General features: G+C 38.0%; 1 protein-coding gene across 1 annotated transcript in view; it reads right to left on the bottom strand.

Annotated features, from left to right (window-relative positions):
- DBX2 (developing brain homeobox 2) overlaps nt 1-20165 on the bottom strand; it is a 56644-nt gene that overhangs the window by 30292 nt on the left and 6187 nt on the right. The window contains exon 2 of the mRNA XM_006865321.1: nt 5738-5836. Coding sequence (XP_006865383.1) covers nt 5738-5836 — 99 coding nt within the window. The remainder of the gene's footprint in view (nt 1-5737; nt 5837-20165) is intronic.

Raw genomic sequence — 20165 nt, forward strand, 5'->3', positions numbered from 1 at the left:
GTAGTTCAACCTCATCTGCCGCTTTTTGGAAACCCTATACAAGGTCGCTATGAATCGGAATCGACTCCACGGCACTTAACAACAACAAACTCCATTTGTGGAGTTCTGGTGTGATATTACAGGATAAGCACGGGACTAATAACCTCAAGGTTGGCGGTTCAAACCCACCAGCTCTCCTTGGAAACCTTATACAGTGTCACTATGAGTCAGAACCCACTCAACATCACGTGACATCACTTAACAACCGTAACAAAACAAACTCCATTCATTGGTCCTAATTCTACACTTTCTATCTAGATTGCATACAATATATATGTTTGTTTGTTTTAGGATCACTCTCATATTCTCTCTCTTCTCCAGGACAAACATACTGAATTTCTTTCAAGCATTCCTGTCCAGTCACACAGATCAGTTGTTGTCTGCCTCCTTCCTGATTGATATATTCTAGACCCCCAATGAGATGAATTGGCAGAGTGGCAGCAGCAATGGGCTCAAGCACAGTAATGATTGTGAGATTGACACATGATCAGGCAGTGTTTCATTCTGTTGTGCAGAAGATCACTATAAATCAGTACCAACTCAACAGCACCTAACAAGAAAGTTTTTTGAATGTTCCTTTTAGAGTAAGTCTCCAGAACGGAATAGTTGTAGGTAATCTGGCCATTATAGAGTCAGATATGACCATGAGCTCCCTTATTCGGGATATTCGATTTCTAAAAAGGCAATCCAACATTCTCCTATCACTCATCAGACACATAGTAAGCTTTCCTACTTTGTTGTAAAGTCTCCCCTTCTGTACTTGTGTGGTTGGTTTGGGAGCCTAAAAGTAGGATTTTGTAGCCAACACTATTAGATTTTATATTATGTTCAGACAAAGGCTGTAGACAAACTCAGGGACAAGCATCCTCTATCCTAAGAAGTTACCCATAACTGTTTATGAGCATCTGGGGAGAAAGGGGACTGTATTCCAAGAATGCCACTCAAATACTTTCACCGCCTCTCTAGAATCGCTGAACAGAGCCAGCTACTTGGAAAATCTATTGTCTTTAAGTCTCTGGCTCCTTTAAACAATCTTCCTGGTTGATCAGATGTCATTTTCTATGGAATACTTGTAACATCCCTCTCTCTGCTATAGAAAAATCAGTATCTATATTCAGCTCTGGTAGCGTAGTGGTTACGAATCGGGCTGTGAACCACAAGGTCAGCAGTTTGAAACTACCAGCGGTTCCGCGGGAGAAAGATGAGGCGTTCTGCTCCCGTAAAGATTTACAGCCTCGGAAATCCTGTGCAGGGTCGCTATGAGTCGGAACCGACTCCACGGCACTTAACAACAACAACATATTCAGCTTAAGGAGCTCTGGTAGTATAGTGGTTACAAATCGGGCTGTGAGCTGCAAGGTCAGCAGTTCGAAACTACCAGCTATTCTGTAGGAGAAAGATGCGGCTTTCTGCTCCCGTAAAGATTTACAGCCTCAGAAACCCTGTACAGGGTCGCTATGAGACGAACCGACTCCACAGCACATCACCACCACCACCACCATATTCAGCTTACGTGTGTTTTAGTTAACATTATGCTTCTTTCTCTATTAAAACAAATGGCTGTGTTTCTCTGAAGAGCTCAGTAATCGTACAGTAAGAATTTAGTTTCTTAAAGGAAACTTTTCTGCTCCCTTTGTGAATGTCTGTATGTCTTGTCAGTTTCCTTTTCTAAATCCACTCCTCACTCCAGCTGAGAGCAGTAAACAAATACACTGCTAGGTCAGGTGACAAGAATACTAATCAAACTTTTACCATCTTTGACAATGAAACCAGCCCACATTTATACCCATTGATGTCCCTTCCCTGTGGCCTTCAACAAAAGTCCTAAGTTCAAACATGGAGAGTATATTACGTCTTTTTAAGTTTTAACAAGGAAGGAAGATAGTAAAATGGTCTCCAAATTTTCCTGGCTCAGATTTTTATAATGCGGATCTAAATTTATGCTTTGTCTTTTAAGACTTACAATTCTCGACAAGTCAGATTCAAATGTGTTCAAAGACAAAATAAAATAATTATCTGATTGGTTAAATCAATTAGCCAGTCTACATAATTAAGACTCTTCTACTCTTTCAGGTAGTTTTTCTCAGATCATTATCTACATAAAATCTACAACTTTCCATTTCATTTTACCCAAGAAGAAATATGTTATTTAGAAAAAACCTTATGGATATAATATCAAAGGTTTTCCATATACTGCTTTAGGGGAAGAGGGAACTTTTACCACTACCTTTTAATTTTTCCCCACTGTAAGGGTTGTGTGTAAATAGCCTATTAAATGATTTACTATATGTGTACAGGCACTAGATGAATGATTGTTTCCACATTGTAACAATGAGTCGATTGCAAATCTAAGAAGTTAACAACAACAAAAAATAAACAACTAAATTAATATCAAACAAATGAATCATGTTAAAAGAGCCAAAATGATATTTCACTTGCATAATTACAGATGTGTTGATCTTACTCTTTCAGAGAGTGAAGTAAATATTGAGAACTGATGAGGGCCATTGCTTTCATCAGTTATTAACATTTTTATAGTGTAAAGCTTAACTTTGGCTGTTCAAGCTGAAACTTAATACAAGTTTACTTGGACAGTTCATTTTCCTTCTTTAGTGTACTGGAACAAAAATTTAAATGCTTGGGCAAAAAAAAAAACTGTTGTTATAAAAATTGCATATTCTTAAAAGAAGAACTAGCAAATGCCTTAAATATAAAGGATTACTGTGCAGATGTAAGCGTATCATGATTATTTATGTAAAATCTTTATTGACAGCATAATTCCAACATTTCATTATTATTTTTTTGCCAACAGGAATGAGCATTGTAAACCAAAAAAAGATACACGTTTTAGAATTAAAACTAATAATATGAAGCACCAGACTTTATTAAGTACACTTGCGGCATTTCTAAGCTATTTTAAAATTCCAACGTTAGAAATGCACATAAGCCAAGTGCCATATTCTCTAGCCTCGGTCTGAGCTATGCTGACTTTCTGCTTGTACATTAAAAACAAAACAAAACAAAACAAAACAAAAAAACACTAACAGAATTTTATGAGAATCTAGAGACAGACAGGAGTTCTAGTGTGGCACTGCAGGGCAATGCATTGACTACAGCCTAGGTTTGAACCACCTGGTCCAACTTCTCCTCGGAAACCCTATACAGGGTTACCATGAGTCAGACCAACTGGACAGCACTTAACAACAAAGAGACAGACAAAGGAGCTGTGGCAGTGTAGTGGATTATGAGCTGGTCTGCTAATCACAAGGTGAGTAGTTTAAATCTACCAGCTGCTCCCGCAAATAGTTACAGCCTCGAAAACCTTATACAGGATCTCTATGAATCAGAACTAACTCAGTGGCACAAAACCACCACCACCAGAGATAGAGAGTGCAGTGGTTTTGTAGAATTAGCACTGGAATGTGAACCACAAGGTTAGGTGTTCAATTCCACCAGCTGCTTCGAAAGAGAAAGATGAGGTTTTCTCTTCTCAGCAGATTCAGTCTCAGAAACACTATACAGGGTCACCAAGAGTCAGCGCCAACTCACAGACACGTAACACAACAACAAACAAAGATAGACACAACACAATTTACAATATTACGTTAAAGATACAACGCAGGAAGGACTGAGAAACAGATGGAGGAAAATGAGACGTGCTTATGATAATTTTTCAAGCAATTGAGAAGAAAAAGTTATCTAGCAAAAATGTTAAGAATTAATTTTATGTCCTGTTTATTAAAATGGCTCAGGCATTAGACTATTTTTAGCTTAATGACTCTTAAAACACCACTATAAAATAATTATGCACAGTCACATATGTGTGAATGTCCACCTGTGACATGGAGTTTTTTTAAATCATTTCCACTTACCTATAATGCAGTGCCTGAGATTTAACAAAGTAACAGGCCACTGTCACATTAACATGAAATTAACTAAGTGTGGGACCTCTTTTAATCTCCATCCCTGCAATGCAACACCAAAGGTTTAATTCTACACACGTCACTGTGATAAGGTATCAGATATTTGGAATTTAAGTCTTTACTCCAGAAGTCTTTTCCTGATACCTTAATATATGGTGATAAATGTCTCCTTAATTTGCACAACAGATTTCAATTGCCCTCATAGGAGACCACCTTGAAGGAGCGAGTAAAAGGTTTAGTCATGGTTTCTATTTTTCTATTTGAATTCAATACATTCTAGTTAAATGGGCAATTAATAGGTCACTTCCAAAATAGTAGTGTATCAGTCCTGGTTAATAAACAATCCCCACAGTTGATAATGGGCCTTATGTATTCAGCAAGTCCCTGTATAAACTCAGCTCATCCACTAAATTCCTTTTCAGGTGGACAGGGTTATATGGGAAGATGAGCTAGAATGAGTCTATAAAAGTCAGTTCCATTCACTGCTTTATTTTTCAGTCAAGTGGTTTAAATGGTGTCCAGAAATTCACTTGGAATGTGAGACAGGAGAAAAGACTGACACACAGAGTCTTGCTTTATGACCATACAAAAGGGCAACTGACCCTTGCCCAAGCCTTTTCCATGTGAAATGGTTCCTAAAGTTCATCCGCACAGTGAAAAATCGTGGTGAGGTCGCGTGTGGATGAGTCAAGTGAAAGTGAGGATTGGTCACGGTTCTTTCATCCTTTGTGACCAGGCCCCCGCCATGTAAAGTGCTCTGTGGGAAAGTGCCAGCCCCCTAAAGAGATGCTCAGAAGCTCGCAGCTCATTAAACGGCCAGCATTTGCTGCCTCACTTGTTTGAAATCATTCTGTAGAGCAACTGCTCTCCTGAAATGTTCATAAAACACAGGCACAGAGGTAACAGGAATCTAAATTCAAGCAAGATAGACCTGGGTATTTTAGCATGACTCCACACCGATTTTACTTTTCACCTGACAGAGCTGTTAACCTGAATAAATGCTTTCTCTTGAGCAGCTGAAATAAGTACACCCTCCACTAGATTTTTGTATCATAAACTCAAATTATCTGCCTACATCTTTTCTTACCTGACCTAGAAATCTCAAAACTAAGGTGAATTTTTATTTCCCTTTAGTCCATATTTTCTTCTGCCAGGACCGGGGGCACATGCCACTGCAAAGATTTTTGAAAGTTGGTCTTTCTTATCCTATCCCAGAAACTTATAATTTTGCTTTTATATTGTTGGAAGAAAAAAAATCACTTGAAAACACTTCTTAAGACTATGCAGCTTTGGTTGGTTTTCTTCAAGGTGGCAGAGAGGTATTTATCTCTTTTTAAAATGTTAACAATTTTTAATTATTCTCTATAGACATTTAGTCACTTTCTATGTCCTATTTTAAGCTGAGTGGAAATTTTACATAGCACAATTTCTTAGCCTTTCCTTCCTTTCTTTTTGCTTCTTGAACAAGTATTGATACACATTTCAAAAGGAGCCAAACTAGTCTCTCTGAGATCTTTTATATCAAATAGAAAACAAGTAGCTTTCCTCGGTGCGTCAGCCTGGGTTTCAATGCCATTAGAAACATTGCACAATTGCTCAGTGTGCTAAGGTTTGATAAATCTCTGGAAACCTCCTGAATAGGACTGCTGTGATTTTTAGTGAGGAATTAGCTCTTTGCCATTGCATTACCAATTAGTTTTCCAGAGCACATTAAATCCTGCTGCTTTTGGTTTACAGAATAACTGAGGCATTGCTGATGAAGCATAAAAACTTACTTGGAAAAGCAGTGGGGGATGCAGGGCGCCGACAGGACCCACCGCAGCACGCTGAGTAGAATGGTGGAGGAGCGCTCAGAAAAAAAGGCTTGGAAGACGCTGCAGAGAAAGCATGGATCTCATTGATTATCCCTTTAGACAATTTTCAAAACCTCAGTTTCCTAAAAGGTATTTGAGTAAAAGTACGTCATTTTCTGAGTGTTTAATTAGTTAATTAGTGAGTTATAACTTTTACTGAAGTTAAAATCATTTTAAAGGAGGCTTTTTCTGTCCAAGAGCTTGCCAAATCATTTTATCACAATCTGGAAGATGTGGTGGAAAGAAAGAAATGATCAAACACCAAACTTACTACTCATTCTCAGTGAGGCCATAATCATAAAAATTAACTCTCGATTCCTTTATTTGAAATCTAACTCACCACTGTTCCACAGAACTATCTGCAATAATGGAAATGTTCCATATCTGTGCTGCCTATTATGGGCTCCATTAACCACATGTGGCTCCCAAACACATGAAATGTAGTGCGTATGACTGTGTAACTGAATTTTTCATTTAAATTCACTGAAATTTAAATAGACACATGCTTAGGGACTATCATATTAAATAGCAAGCTCTGGTTATTATACTTTACCAAGAAACAATCTGAATGTTATATGCTTATGTTTCATTTCTTAAAGAGATTCTATCTCTACACTGTTTATTTTCAGAAAGTATTTTGAGATCTATAACAAGTTGGATTCCAAAGCTGGTAACAGTTCTCCTATTAAGCAACTCCCTAACAAAAACTGATGACATTTAATGTTCAATGCTAATCACAATTTATCTTAAGAGAAATCTATTTCATCTGAAAACATTTGTGTTTTTAGTTATGCAGAGTTGCCACATAATTATGTTCTGCCCATTTTGTTAAAACTTTGCTATTAAATGAAAATTTCAATAGAAACACGAAGAATAGTTGTCACCACTCTTACAAAGGAGTCCTGGTGTGCCATTGTAAACTAATGCGTCAGACTGCAAAGTCGTTTCAACTGCAAGGTCAGTGGTTCAAGCTCACCAGCTGCTCCTTGGAAACCCTATACAGGGTCACTGTGGGTTGGAATCGACAGCACTAACAACAAAAACTCTTACAAATGCAGTAACTGAAAATAAAACTCCTTTCCTCAGAAGATGAAATATGAGTATAGTATGAAGGATGGCACAGAACATTAATAGTTTCCTTTTTTGAGAATTTACTATAAGTTAGGGTTTAGTTAAGTGACTTAAATACACCATGCCTGTTAATACAATGGGTTTCATAAAATGTTAAGTATTAGTGGAGATTTCCTGAAGGTGGGCACTACCATAACATACGCAGCAGAGTGCCTGGCACATCATAAGTAGTCAATATATTTTCAGTAAATGAAGAAATGATCTGTAAAACTAAGAAACAGGACACTTTTACTGCTGTTCTTAAGTATGAGGATCAGGAATGACCCCCTCCCCTAATTCCTCCTTAAATACCCGGTAATATGGTACCTTCCAGAACAGATAGCTTTGAAATCTTGGGCATGGCTTGAAAATATTTTCACTATTCTGTCTTCATATTCAAGTGGCAACTTCTTTTCTTTTCTTAATCACATAAAATCAATACTATTTTGATTCGACTACATACTTTCTTCAAGAACACGGTAATTAGCCATCAACTAAGAAGCGTAACTTTATTGTCGCCAATATCTTTGAAGGATATGTCCAAATAAGTGAACTGCCCCAAAAGAATTTCATAATATCTGTCAGAAATGCCTTAAACTTAAACAATAGTTATAAATCCTATATTAACTGGAAAATTGTCAACATTAATCTCTTCTAATTTTTCATAACTGAATTTTCAAAAAAAGGTCTGTTTCAACGCTGTTTTGAAAATATGATAACCAAGCAGAGGTATCAAGAAGACCCATTTTTGCATAATAATTTTTCAACAAGTTTAGTTGCTAATCTAAGTTGTTCTAACACTATTACAAAAATCATAAAAATGATACAACATTTTGTTTTAAACATCATAAAAAAATTTACAACAGTATGACTTTTAGTCATATTATTTCTATGAATATATGAAGAATTTTGAAAAATGAAAATACATTTCTAAGCATAAAAGTTGCTCCAATATTATTTATTCACAAACATTTCTGTATTTCAAACTTATTTCAACGCCAAAATGAACACTTTACTGATACTAAAGTTGTAATTCCCACATTGTTTCATATTTTAAATATAGAGGTAGAGGGGGGAGAAAAAAACACAAAAATTCAGCAGTGTTTTATTTACATAAATCTATATAAAATTTTAAATATTTACATGTTACCTGGAAACACAGAGAAATAGTTTTGCTAAATCTAGAATATGAAAAATAAGATAGTACACTAGTTGTCATTGTTGTTAAGTGCTGTTGAGTAAGTCAGTCTGACTCGTTGTTGTTGTTGTTAAGTGCCGTCGAGTCGGTTCCGACCCATAGCGACCCTGTACAGGGTTTCCGAGGGTGTAAATCTTTACGGGAGTAGAAAGCCTGATCTTTCTCCCGCGGAGCAGCTGGTAGTTTCGAACTGCTGACCTTAAGGTTCGCAGCCCGATTCATAACCACTACGCTACCAGAGCTCCTTAGTCTGACTCATAGGAACCCTGTATAATGGCGTTTCCAAGGAGCAGCTGGTGGGTTTGAATTGCCAACCTTATGGCTCACAGTCTAGTGTTGACCCTATAGTACCACACCACGAGCGATGTTTTTGTTGTTAAGTGCTGTCCGGTGGATTCCAACCCACAGCAACCCTGTATAGGGTTTCCGAGGAGAGGCTGGTGAGCTAGAAGCGCCAACCTTTCAGTTCAAATTGACCTTGCAGTCCAGTGCATTAACCCACAGCGCCACACCAGGACTCCCCAGGAGAGTGGTAGATAACGATGCAGGATTTGTATAAATTACAAATATTCTGAATCTCTCTGAAATGTTTTTCAAATAGGTTTAAAAATGAAAACAAAAAAAATTTTTTTTAAATGTTTGGTTAATTTGAGATAAATGATCAAATGTAAACTCATCTGTGATAAGTGAGGTTCTGAGACGTATGATCTTAATGATAAATTTAATCCGAAATATTGTAATAATTGAGCATGAGGATCCTGTTCCTATTGTTATACCAGGGTGCTTCAAAAAGTTCATGGGAAAATTCCATTATCCTTTTATTACATTCATCCACTAACTTTTTGAAGCCCCTTAGTATTACTCTATCTTAATATAGTGATGCTATTATCAAAATGGCACATTATCTACAGTAACAACTTCTGTTTTTGCTCAAGAATTAGTTTTTACATTTTGCGACACAATCAGGCTTAGAACTCTATTGTTAGTCTCTTTGTTCTAAATCACCTCTTTGACATACATATATTTACACAGAAGATAAGTCAATTCCTGATTGCTATACATAAATATACCTTGTTTAAACTGGTTTATGTGGAAATTGCTGTGAAATTCCAATTAAGTGCTCCTTTTTATTTTTTTTTAATGTGCTTTTACTTTGACATAAATCAAATGCTAATCCAGCTAAGCATGCGACAGCAGCAGTGTTGAGTAGCTTCAGAAAGTAACCATTTAAAACAATTCAGTGCATTAAATATCTAGGTTTGTTGTTGTTGTTAAGTGCAGGTTAAATGTTTGTAAATAACATACTTTCTGAAGCAATCAAAGTGGAAAGTCAAGTTTGGTCAAATAAAGCAACAAGTAGAAAGATGTGTTAAAACTTTTGTAATCCATTAAGAACTAGTTGAAGACTTCCTGAAAAGGGCAGAAAACAAGGCAATTTCACCCTAGATGATATGCATTTCAAAACTCATCAATGCTATCTTGATGCCATTATTTTATCATTTATCATGTTAGCAATGATTCATTATAGATTTACTGAATCATATTGATAATAATAATAATGTTTAGGGAGTGACTGTCATTCCTGGTGTGGCGCTATAGGATAAGCACTGGACTACAGGGTTGGTTTGAATCACAGGGTTGACAATTCAAACCTACCATCTGCTCCTTGGAAACCTTATAAAGGGTTGCTATGAGTCTGAATCAACTATACGTCACTTAACAACAACAAAAACTTTATGTCAGGCACTGTACTTACTAGCTACATGTTTAATATACTGTTTCATTCACTCATTAATAAATGTGATATTATCAATGGGCTTCAAATGGGCATGCTTCTGGACTGTGATAATGACTGCTTTCAGCAAACTGTAAAAAAAAAAAGACCAGAGAAACAATAAATATTTTAGTATGGTGGTGGTGGTGGTGGTGTGCCGTGGAGTCGGTTCCAACTCATAAAGACCCTGTATAGAGTTTCCAAGGCTGTAAATCTTTACAGGAGCAGAAATCCGTTACTAGTTATGAGGGGTAGGAGTTTCAAGCACAGAGACTCTTGATCAGTTATGCTATAAGAGCTGAAAACTGCTTTTCGTAAGAGAAAAACAGATGGCCTTCCTATGGAAAAACAACAAAAAACCCCACATTTGTCAGGTTTTAACCAGCCACTCCTTGGAAACCCTACACAGGGTTGCTTCAGTCGGAACCAACTCGACGGCACGTAACAACAACTGTTTGTGAAGGATCCCTGGTAGTGTAGCAGGTTATCAACTGGACCGCTAACTGCAAGGTCAGAAATTCAAATCCACCAGTCACTCAGTGGAGAAAGGGGAGGCTTTCTACTCCCATAAAGGCTTTCTTGTTCTTAAGTGTCGTCAAGTCAATTCTGACCCATAGTGACCCTATGTAGGGTTTCCAAGGAGCAGCTGGAGAACTTGAATCACCGACCTTGCAGTTCAAACGGCTATGCAGTCTGGCGCATTAATCCACAGCGCCACAGGAAGGAAATCTTGGTCATGAGTTGGTATGAGTCGGAACCAACTAGCACACAACCACCACCATGACTGCATGTGAGTCCTGGTGTGGTGCTATAGGATGAGCACTGGACTGTGAATAGCAAGTTGGTGGTTCAAATCCCCCAGCCACTCCTCGGAAATCCTATGCAGAGTCAGAACTGACTTGAGAATATTCAGCAACAGCAACAACTGCTTGTGAGGGAGTGGAGCACAGTGGCTCTAAAGGAGAAGCACTAGACTGTCAACCACAAAGTCAGAGGTTTCAGCCCACCAGCTGCTCCATGAGAGAAGGAGGAGGCTTTCTGCTCCCGCAAAGATTCAAAACCTCACAACCCTATGCCTCAGAGCCAGCAGCGCTTGCAATAACAACTGCATATGTGATGTTCTACACATGCAAAGTATAGCATTTGGGTATGCAACAAATGGTAAAGGAAGCAGGTATCTAAATAGGGGTAAAGCCACATTCTTTTCATTGTCCATGTGAACTTATTGACTTGAATTGATCTTTCAAAGGAAGAATATTAGATCACTAGTAAAATTTCAGGAACCCATTTCAAGGCAGTGTAGTCTGGGCAGTACATTTTAAGACAATTAAGGAGAAATGAGAAAGATTCCTAAATATCTTAGTAAGGCAACCAAAGCATTAAAACAAAACAAAAAACCTCTACAAAATAATAGTGATGGTGGTGGCTGTGTACTATGGAGTCAGTTCCGACTCATAGCAACACTGTATAGGGTTTCAGAGGCTGGAAATCTTTACAGGTGCTGAAAGCACACTTTCTCCCATGGAACAACTGGTAGATTCGAACTGCTGACCTTGCAGTTAGCAGCCCAGCTCATAATCCACTACCAGGGCTCCTTGCAGAATAGTAGTAAGGAATTAAATAATTTCAAAACGATGGCTTTAATAACCTCCTTCAGAGCCAGGTATATGGGCACTGGGGATCAAAAACCAAAATTTCTGACCTGAAAATAACATGAGGGGGCTTCAGAAAGCTCATGGAAAAAAATCCATTGCCATTTAATTCCATTTTCCATGAACTTCCTGAAGCCCCTCATATGACATGGAATGGTGATCTGTAGTAAGATGAACACAAACATGTGACTGGAGATTGGCAAATACCTGTCTTGGCTAATTGAACCTAAGAAATATCAAGTACCAATGACCTTGGACTTATTTTGTTTTGCAAAGTCATTCTGGGGGTTAAATTTTCATTTATGTGATTGATACCACTACCAACCTTGTTTTCAATCACAAAAGAAAGCAAGTTGGATCAATTCATTCTTCACCTTTCTGTTCATTAGAAAACAACTAAAGTCAGCATTTTTTGCTTCAACAGTTATTTCAAAGACAAAACAACAAAACCTTAATGCTCTGATACAGCTCATGAGAAGATAAATCAAGTACAATGTCTACTTGTTTGAATCTGTCAATTAATTCAGTGCAATTAATATTTACTGCATATTTATCAAGTGCCAAGTACTGCACTTTGAAGTGAAGTGCTGAGACTTTGAAGATGAAAAAGGGCTGTTTCCCTTCCTAGGAGAATTCACATTTGAATGTTCCGTAGTTTACAAATTTAAATCTGCCATCAAAGAAATAAATGTGCATTTCTCAGTACTCTTTAGTATGTCAAATTCAATTTTGGCCTGTCAAACTCATGGCATCCCATAAGAAAGAGATGGGATTTGAAAAAAACAAAAACAAAAACAAAACTCCTGCTGTGTGTTTCTCAGTAGTTTTCAATCTTAAATACACATTAAAATCATCTGAGGTGCTTTTCAAAGATGCAGGTGCAGGCAGAGGCCTCCCTCCAACCAAACCAAAACCCAATGCTATTGAGTAGATTCCAACTTACAGTTATCCTGAAGGTCAGAATAGAATTGCTCCATAGGGTTTCCAAGACTGTAAATCTTTATAGAAGTGAACTGACTTATCTTTCTCTCAAGGGGTGGATGGTGGGTTTGAATGCTGACTTTTTGATTAGCATCCCAATACTTAACCCACTGTGTCACCCCAATCTGGTTAAATCAGGCTGATTGGGAACAGACCTGCTAAAATAGTATTTTTTCAAAAGCTCCATTTTTATTAAGCACCCTCTGATCAGTTCCGACTTAAAGCAGCACTGTGTAGGGTTTCCAAGGAGCCCTGGTAGCATAATGAATTATGAGCTGGGCTGCTAATGGCAGGGTCAGCAGTTTGAAACTATCAGTCCCTCTGAGGGAGAAAGATGAGGCTTTCTGCTTCCATTAAGATTTACAGCCTCAGAAACCCTACACAAGGTCACTATGAATTGAAACCCACTCAGTGGCACACCACCACCACCACCTAGGTTTTCCAAGGAGAAGCTGATGAGTTTGAATAGCCAACTTTGCATTTCAAACCAAACTTGTAGTCCTGAGTGCTTCCTACAGTGTCACACCAGGACTTCATGTTGTTGATGCTGTTAAGTGCCACTGAGTCAGTTCTGTATAGTTTAGTGAGTTTAAACTGCCAACCTTGCAGTTCAAACCAACCTATAGCGCCATAATACATAGCAGAAACACTGCCTAATACACAGTAAGACTAAATCTGCAATTTTCAAGTCAATTCTGCCTCATGTCAAATCCACATGTGGCAGAGTTGAACAGTACTCCAGAGGGTTTTCAACGACTGCAAATAAGACCACCAGGACTTTCTTTCATAGATCCACTGTGGTTGTGGTTAAGTGCCGTGGAGTCGGTTCCGACTCATAGTGACCCTGTACAGGGTTTCCGAGGCTATAAATCTTTACGGGAGCAGAAAGCCTCATCTTTCTCCCACGGAACCGCTGGCAGTTTCAAACTGCTGACCTTGAGGTTCGCAGCCTGACTCGTAACCACTACGCTACCAGAGATTCAAGCTGCCAACCTTTACATTAGTGGCCAAGCATTTGCACCACCCAGGGACAACAAATGTTTGCCTTTGTTATCTCCATTATTATATAGTTTGAGCTAACTTATTTGACAATGTATAAAAAGAAGCAATATGGTTAAAAACAAAACAAAACCAAAAAAAACCTTCTACTGAAAATACAGATGCTGGTAAAAATAAAAGAACACTGTTAGAAAAGCCTGGTCAAAGAATGCTTAAAGCAGGAGAAAAATCTTAAGCTGGACCTTGATTTGGAAGGATTGTTGTTGCTTTTCTTAAATGCCATTGATTTGGTTCCAACTTACAGAAGGATATCATGTTTGCTAAGCTGGAGGGTCAGAGAAAAAAGAGGAAGACCCCCAACGAGATGGACTAGCCAAGTGGCAGCAATTGGCCAAGAGACAGTAGTGAGGTTGGCCCAGGATCAGGCAGTGTTTTGTTCTGCTGTGCATAAGGTTGCTACGGGTCGGTACTGACTCTATGGCACCTAACAACCACATAGCAGACACAATGAATAATAGAATTAAACACTGCCCAGTCCTGCACAATCATCACAATTATTACGTGTGAGCCTACTGCTGTTATCACTGTAACAATCTATTTCATTGAAGGCCTTGCTCTTTTCACTGACCCTCCATTTTACCAAGCATCATGTCATTGTCCAGGGACTGGTCCTCTATGACCTGCCCAAAGTATGTGAGAGGAAGTCTCATCATCCTCACTTCTAAGGAGCTTTCTGGCTGTACTTCTTCCAAAAAAGATTTGTTCCTTCCTCTGGCACTCTATAATACTTTCAGTATTCTTCACCAACATCATAATTCAAATGTATTGAATCTTCTCCAGTCTTCCTTATTCATTGTCCAGCTTACACATGCATATAAGGTGATTGAAACTATACCATGACTTGGACCAAGTGCACCCTAGTCTTCAAAGTGACACTTTTGCTCTTTAACACTTTAGAGAGGTCTTGTGCCTAATGCAATACACATCATTTGATTTCTCAACTGCTGCTTCCATAAGTGTTGACTGTGGATTCAAGTAAAGTGAAATCTTCGACTACTTCAATATTTACTCCGTTTATCATAATGTTACTTACTGGTCAAGCTCTGAGGACTTTCATTTGCGTTACATAGAAGTGCAATACATACCAAAGGCTGTAGTCTTTGATCTTTATCAGTATTTTAAGTCTTCTTCACTTCCAGCAAATAAAGTCATGTTATCTGCATATTGCAAATTGTTGATGACTCTTCCTCCAATCCTGCTGCCACATTCTTCTTCATATATTCCAGTTAATTTGGATTATTTGCTCTGCCTACAGACTGGTTAATTATGGTGAGAGGATACAACCCTGGTGTACACTTCTCCTGATTTTAAACCGTTCATTGTCCCCTTGTTCTGTTAGAACAAGTGCTTCTTGGTCTATGTACAAGTTACTCAAGAGCATAATTAAGTGCTCTGGAAGAATTGTTGTTGTTCTATGTGCTGTCAAGTCAGTTCTAACTCATAGCGACTTTGTATAGGATTTTCAAGGAACAGCTGGTGAGTTTGAACTGCTGACCATGTGATTCGCAGTCCAGTGCTGCTTCTACAGCACCACACCAGAACCCCTCTTCACAGTTTGCTGTTGTTGTTGTTAAGTGCTGTTGAGTCGGTTCTGACTCATAGTGACCCTGTATAGGGCTTCCGAGGAATGACTGGTGAGCTTGAACCACTGACCTTTCAGTTAAACCAACCTTGTAGTCCAGCACATTAACCCACAGCGCCACACCAGGACTCCCTTTACAGTTTGTTGTTTCTGCTGTTAAGTGTCCTTTAGTTGGTTCCGACTCATAGCGACCCTGTATAAGGTTTCCTAGGAGCAGCTGTCATAGCGATCCTGTACAGGGTTTCCAAGGCTGTAAATCTTTATGGGGGCAAAAAGCCTCATCTTTCTCCAGTGGAACAGCTGGAAGTTTTGAACTGCTGACCTTAAGGTTCGCAACCTTATTTGTAACCACTACGCTACCAAAGCTCATCTACAGTTTAGGAGGCTGTACATACAAAGTCCATGTGCTGGCTCTAGTGAAAGGCTTTCTCTCTGTGTGGGGTCTTGGGGGGAAAGGGTCCTTGTCTCCTTTCAGCATATGTAGGTCTGGTATTCCTTGGAGATATCCAAGTGTCTTGGCATCAATCTTTTCCTGGATCTAGGAGTTTGAAAGTGTAGGGACCCAGGTTTAAAGGCCATATTCCTCACCTGGCTCTTCTCTCTTGGTTGGTACGTCCCACTCTCTGGTCACTTCTCTCTCCTTTTATCTCTTGTAAGATAAAATGTGTTGCAGGCAATACCCCAAGGATATTCTCCTTACATCCAATCAGGCTATGATGGGATGGAGGATGTTGCATCCCACCTTTAATTCTCTTATTGGTTAATCACATCATGGGGGATCAATACATAAAGGCCATATTACATCATTACATAACTGCCAAACACTGAGCATACTGGACCAGCCAAGTTGACATACATTTTTAGGGGGGCATGTACACAAATATACTCAGGAATATGTAATTATTTAAACAACCAAAGGGCACATTCTGCAATCCTGCCTCCTGGCAGCCAGCAAACAGCCTATTTCCATGAGTCTAGAGTCCTCAATTATTCTGGCTCTCTATTGACACACACTTTTCAGTCCCAAACAGGAAAACATAAAAGCTTTCATTCCACTGCAGCTCACCTGGTGTGACACTATAGGATTTGCACTGAACTGTGAACCACAAGGTAGAAACCCTATACAGGGTCGCTATGAGTCAGAACTGACTTGATGGCACTTAACAATAATAACAACAACAAATACGTAAATATAGTCATTTGTTTGCATACTTTGATGAGCACCTTCTCATCTATCTTCACAAAAACACCAACAGGTAGAAAAGGTCCAGCCAATGTTTAGGGGCTTTTCCTCAAGCTATTGTCATCATCAAAGGTGTCTCAGCTATGAAAAAGGAGTAACATTTAGAGACATCCCTCTCTTTTTAATTGTGAAGTCAGTGTCACAGAAGAAAATACCATGATGATTGGTACCTGTAGCTTTCAAAACCCTGATTTCTAAGCCAGTTCATTCTAGTCAGTACAGAATTCTGTTTCAGTATTTGAGAAAGGCCAATTCTCAGCAGGGAGTTCAAACCAGAAGTAAACAGTGTGAAGTCCTTCTCAAAACTCTAATTTAAGACTCTCTGTAAAGGCTCTTTAAAATCCTCCCTATACCACTTTATGTGATTAATTCCTGCATTGGTCCACTCCTGCAGGAGACAGGAATTGTGTCTGAAGATAGTGATCTTGAGTTTATCTGGTGGCAAATTTAAAATGACTACAAATTACCTGGTATTTCTCCCACTGAGTGGTGGGGTCTATTTCTCCACTTTCTAAATTTAGGATGGTCTCAGTGACTTGCTTGATCAAGAATTATGGCAGACTTGACATTCTGGAACTTCTCAGAATAGGTTATAAGAAGCCTTGCCGCTACTGACAGGATTTCTTAGAACACTTGCTCTTGGAACTCTCCCTTTCAGAACCCAGTCACTAGGCTGTAAGAAACCCAAAACATTTGGAGAGGCAAGTATGGATGGTGCAATGAACAGCTCCAGATTAGCACCTAGTAAACAGCCAGTCTCAGTTGCCAGTCATGTGAGAAGCCATCTTGGACATATGGTCCAGTTGAGCCTTCAGATGACTAGAGCCCCAGTCGACCTCTGTCTATAATAGCAAAGAACACACAGCAGAGTCCAATCAACCCACACACCTTTGAGAGAAAATTATAAATTATTCCTTAAAGTTATTACTGTGGTTTTTTACACAACGATATCCCTTCTTCCAATTATTCTACTTATTGAAGGATTTTACCATATTATTATTACCTTATCAATGGCCATTTTAGGTATGCTCTTGAAAATCAAATGTTGACCATAACAGAATAAAGAAACAAGAGGTTTGTTCTATAAGGTTATATCAATTGCTTGTTGTTGTTGTATGTTGTAAAACTCTACAAAACGAAGTAAACTGACCCACAGAGTTTTCTGGGCTGTAATCTCTATGGAAGCTGGCCATCAAGCCTTTTCTCCAGAGTTACCACTGGAGGTTTCAAACTGCCAACCTTTTGGTTAGCAGCCAAGAACTTACCTGTGAATTGCTTGTTGTTATTGTTAAGTGTCATTGAATTTGTTCTGACTCAGCGACTTTGTGTAGGGTTTCTGAGGAACAAACTGGTGGGTTTGAACCGCCAACCTTATGCATAACAGTCCAGAGCTTATCCTGTAGAGCCATACCAGGACTCCGAGAATAGCTTAGAATTAACAATCCATATTATGAGGGCCTTCACAAAGTTTGTGGGAAAAATGGAGTTAGAAGATAATGGAATTTTGCCACAAACTTTTTGAAACGTCTCAAAAAGACCTTAGACTTGAATCTAGGCTTTAAAATGATAAAATAAAGCTAATGCCATATAAGAGTACTATACAGTATTGAAATTTTTAACCAATTAGCCATTAAGCTACAAAGCAGCCACTAGCAAACTTTTACTATGAAGGGCCAGATAGTAAATACTTTAGTGTTTGTGGGCCAAATGGTCTCTCTGTTTTATTACTAAATTCTATCATTGTAGTACAAAAAACATCCATAGAAAATATATAAACAAATATACATGTCTGTGCTCTTATGCTGAAGAATTCCACTGCCTTTCTGTTTCAGGCCCAGTATTACTACAGAATTAGCTTAATGCACCTAAATGCAAACTAGTCCTAAGATAGTCTATTAAAAAAAACTGCCAGCAATCGTGGTTTGTATTCTCTTCTTAATGGACAAGTTTTTCTAAGAATATAACTAATTAACTCCTTCACAAATTTTAATTTTAAAACATTTTAGTGATCTAAAGTTTTAAAGAACAAGAAATCTATTCTTCTCCAGAGAAGTAGTAGAAACGTCTATTACATATTCTATTTTTGAAAGTCACTGCGAAATTAATAGAATGAATGCTATGGCACAGTACTTGAATATGTGAAAAACCTAGTTAATCTTCAAGGTATTTGTGAACAAGAAGGCAATATTCAGTATAATATATAAGAATACATGAACTATTTTCTTTTCCTGGATGCTTTGATTTTTGAAAAAGTTAGAAACTTATAGAGGTTTTTTGATCTTTGACTTCAGAGAGAATTTTAGTGCCTTCAGTTTACTATTCTCATAACTCACAAGAGTATGCCTCTGAAATATCCCCAACTAATAGCTGCTTGACAAAATGAATAAAGCTATTAAAAATGAAATCAGTTATGGTAACTTTATATAAAGTGATGAATCACTCAGCATTGCCAAGTCAAGTACTGACTGGAGGCTAAAAAGAATGAAAGGCAAAGATTTCATTAAAAGTGGAAACATTACTGAAAGTAAAATAACATATTTTGGAATAAAATATACAAGGGTCTGGTAAGCATGTTATGTGTTAAGGCAAAAATCCAATTTTTTACTAAGAAAAAGTAAAATAGAAACATGCTATAATGAATTCTTAAATGAGGATTCTAACGAGCATTCCTAGATAAAAATCATATTGTTTCTTTTTATAATTTGCCTCTTTTATTCCTGGCAGACTCCAGGTGCATTTGAATGAAACTGCATTATTTAAATTGACCTAAAAGTTGTGTACTTTCATTAAGATAAAATATCACTTTAATTAACAAAAAAAAACTTTACTTAGAGCCTCTGTTAACCCAAGATTAGCTGGACAAACACCATATTAAGGTCTGGAAATTAAATCTCCCTGAAAATATAAAATGGAATCTAAAGTTAAGGATAATGTCAACAACAGAAATAGGTTGAATGAGGAATAAATGAAGTATATGCCACTTGCTCTAATCTAAGAACACATTTTGTTTAAACATTTTAAAGATAATATTTCACTTCTGTAGAAACTTTTTATAGTGAAGAATTTTAAAGCATTTTATGAACACAATTACGAAACAAATTACGTGTGAAGGTTGCTTCCTTTAGTTTTCGGTTACTATCATTTCTATCATTAGTCAATAACCAATATAACCATAAAGTATCATCTTACAGCAAATAAAGGCTTCTGGTGGACAGAAAGACAGTTAGTAGGTGGCACAACCAAAAGGGAATACAATGAAATCTAATCAAGTTCCAACATCTGAGCCACACTTATGGGAAATAAATGTCGTTAAAGTCATCCTCAACAATCCCTTTAAATTGCCCATAACATATGGTATTCTTTGACTCTGTGAATGCCCATCATGCCACTCTGAATCCTAAATTTAATTCCCCATAAATCAATATTCAGATTGCTGGGCATTCAAACTATTGTGACTTTTGAACCCCCAAATCCCTAAAGTGAATGGGAGATAAGTGGGAAGTTCTAAAATGTTCCTACTTGCCTGTTGGATTTACTGCTGCCATGGAGTCCTGGTGTGGCACTGTGGGTTAATGCACCAGACTACAAAGCCCTTTGAACTGCAAGGTTGGCAGTTCAAGCTCACCAGCTCACCAGTTGCTCCTTGGAAACTCTATACAGGGTCACTATGAGTCGGAACTGATTCAATGGCACTTAACAACAACAGTGCTATTAAATCTCAACAGCGTCAGTACATGCTAACAGATTTGGA

This window comes from Chrysochloris asiatica, unplaced genomic scaffold, assembly GCF_000296735.1.
Source record: "Chrysochloris asiatica unplaced genomic scaffold, ChrAsi1.0 scaffold00077, whole genome shotgun sequence".
In the NCBI taxonomy this organism is placed as follows: domain Eukaryota; kingdom Metazoa; phylum Chordata; class Mammalia; order Afrosoricida; family Chrysochloridae; genus Chrysochloris; species Chrysochloris asiatica.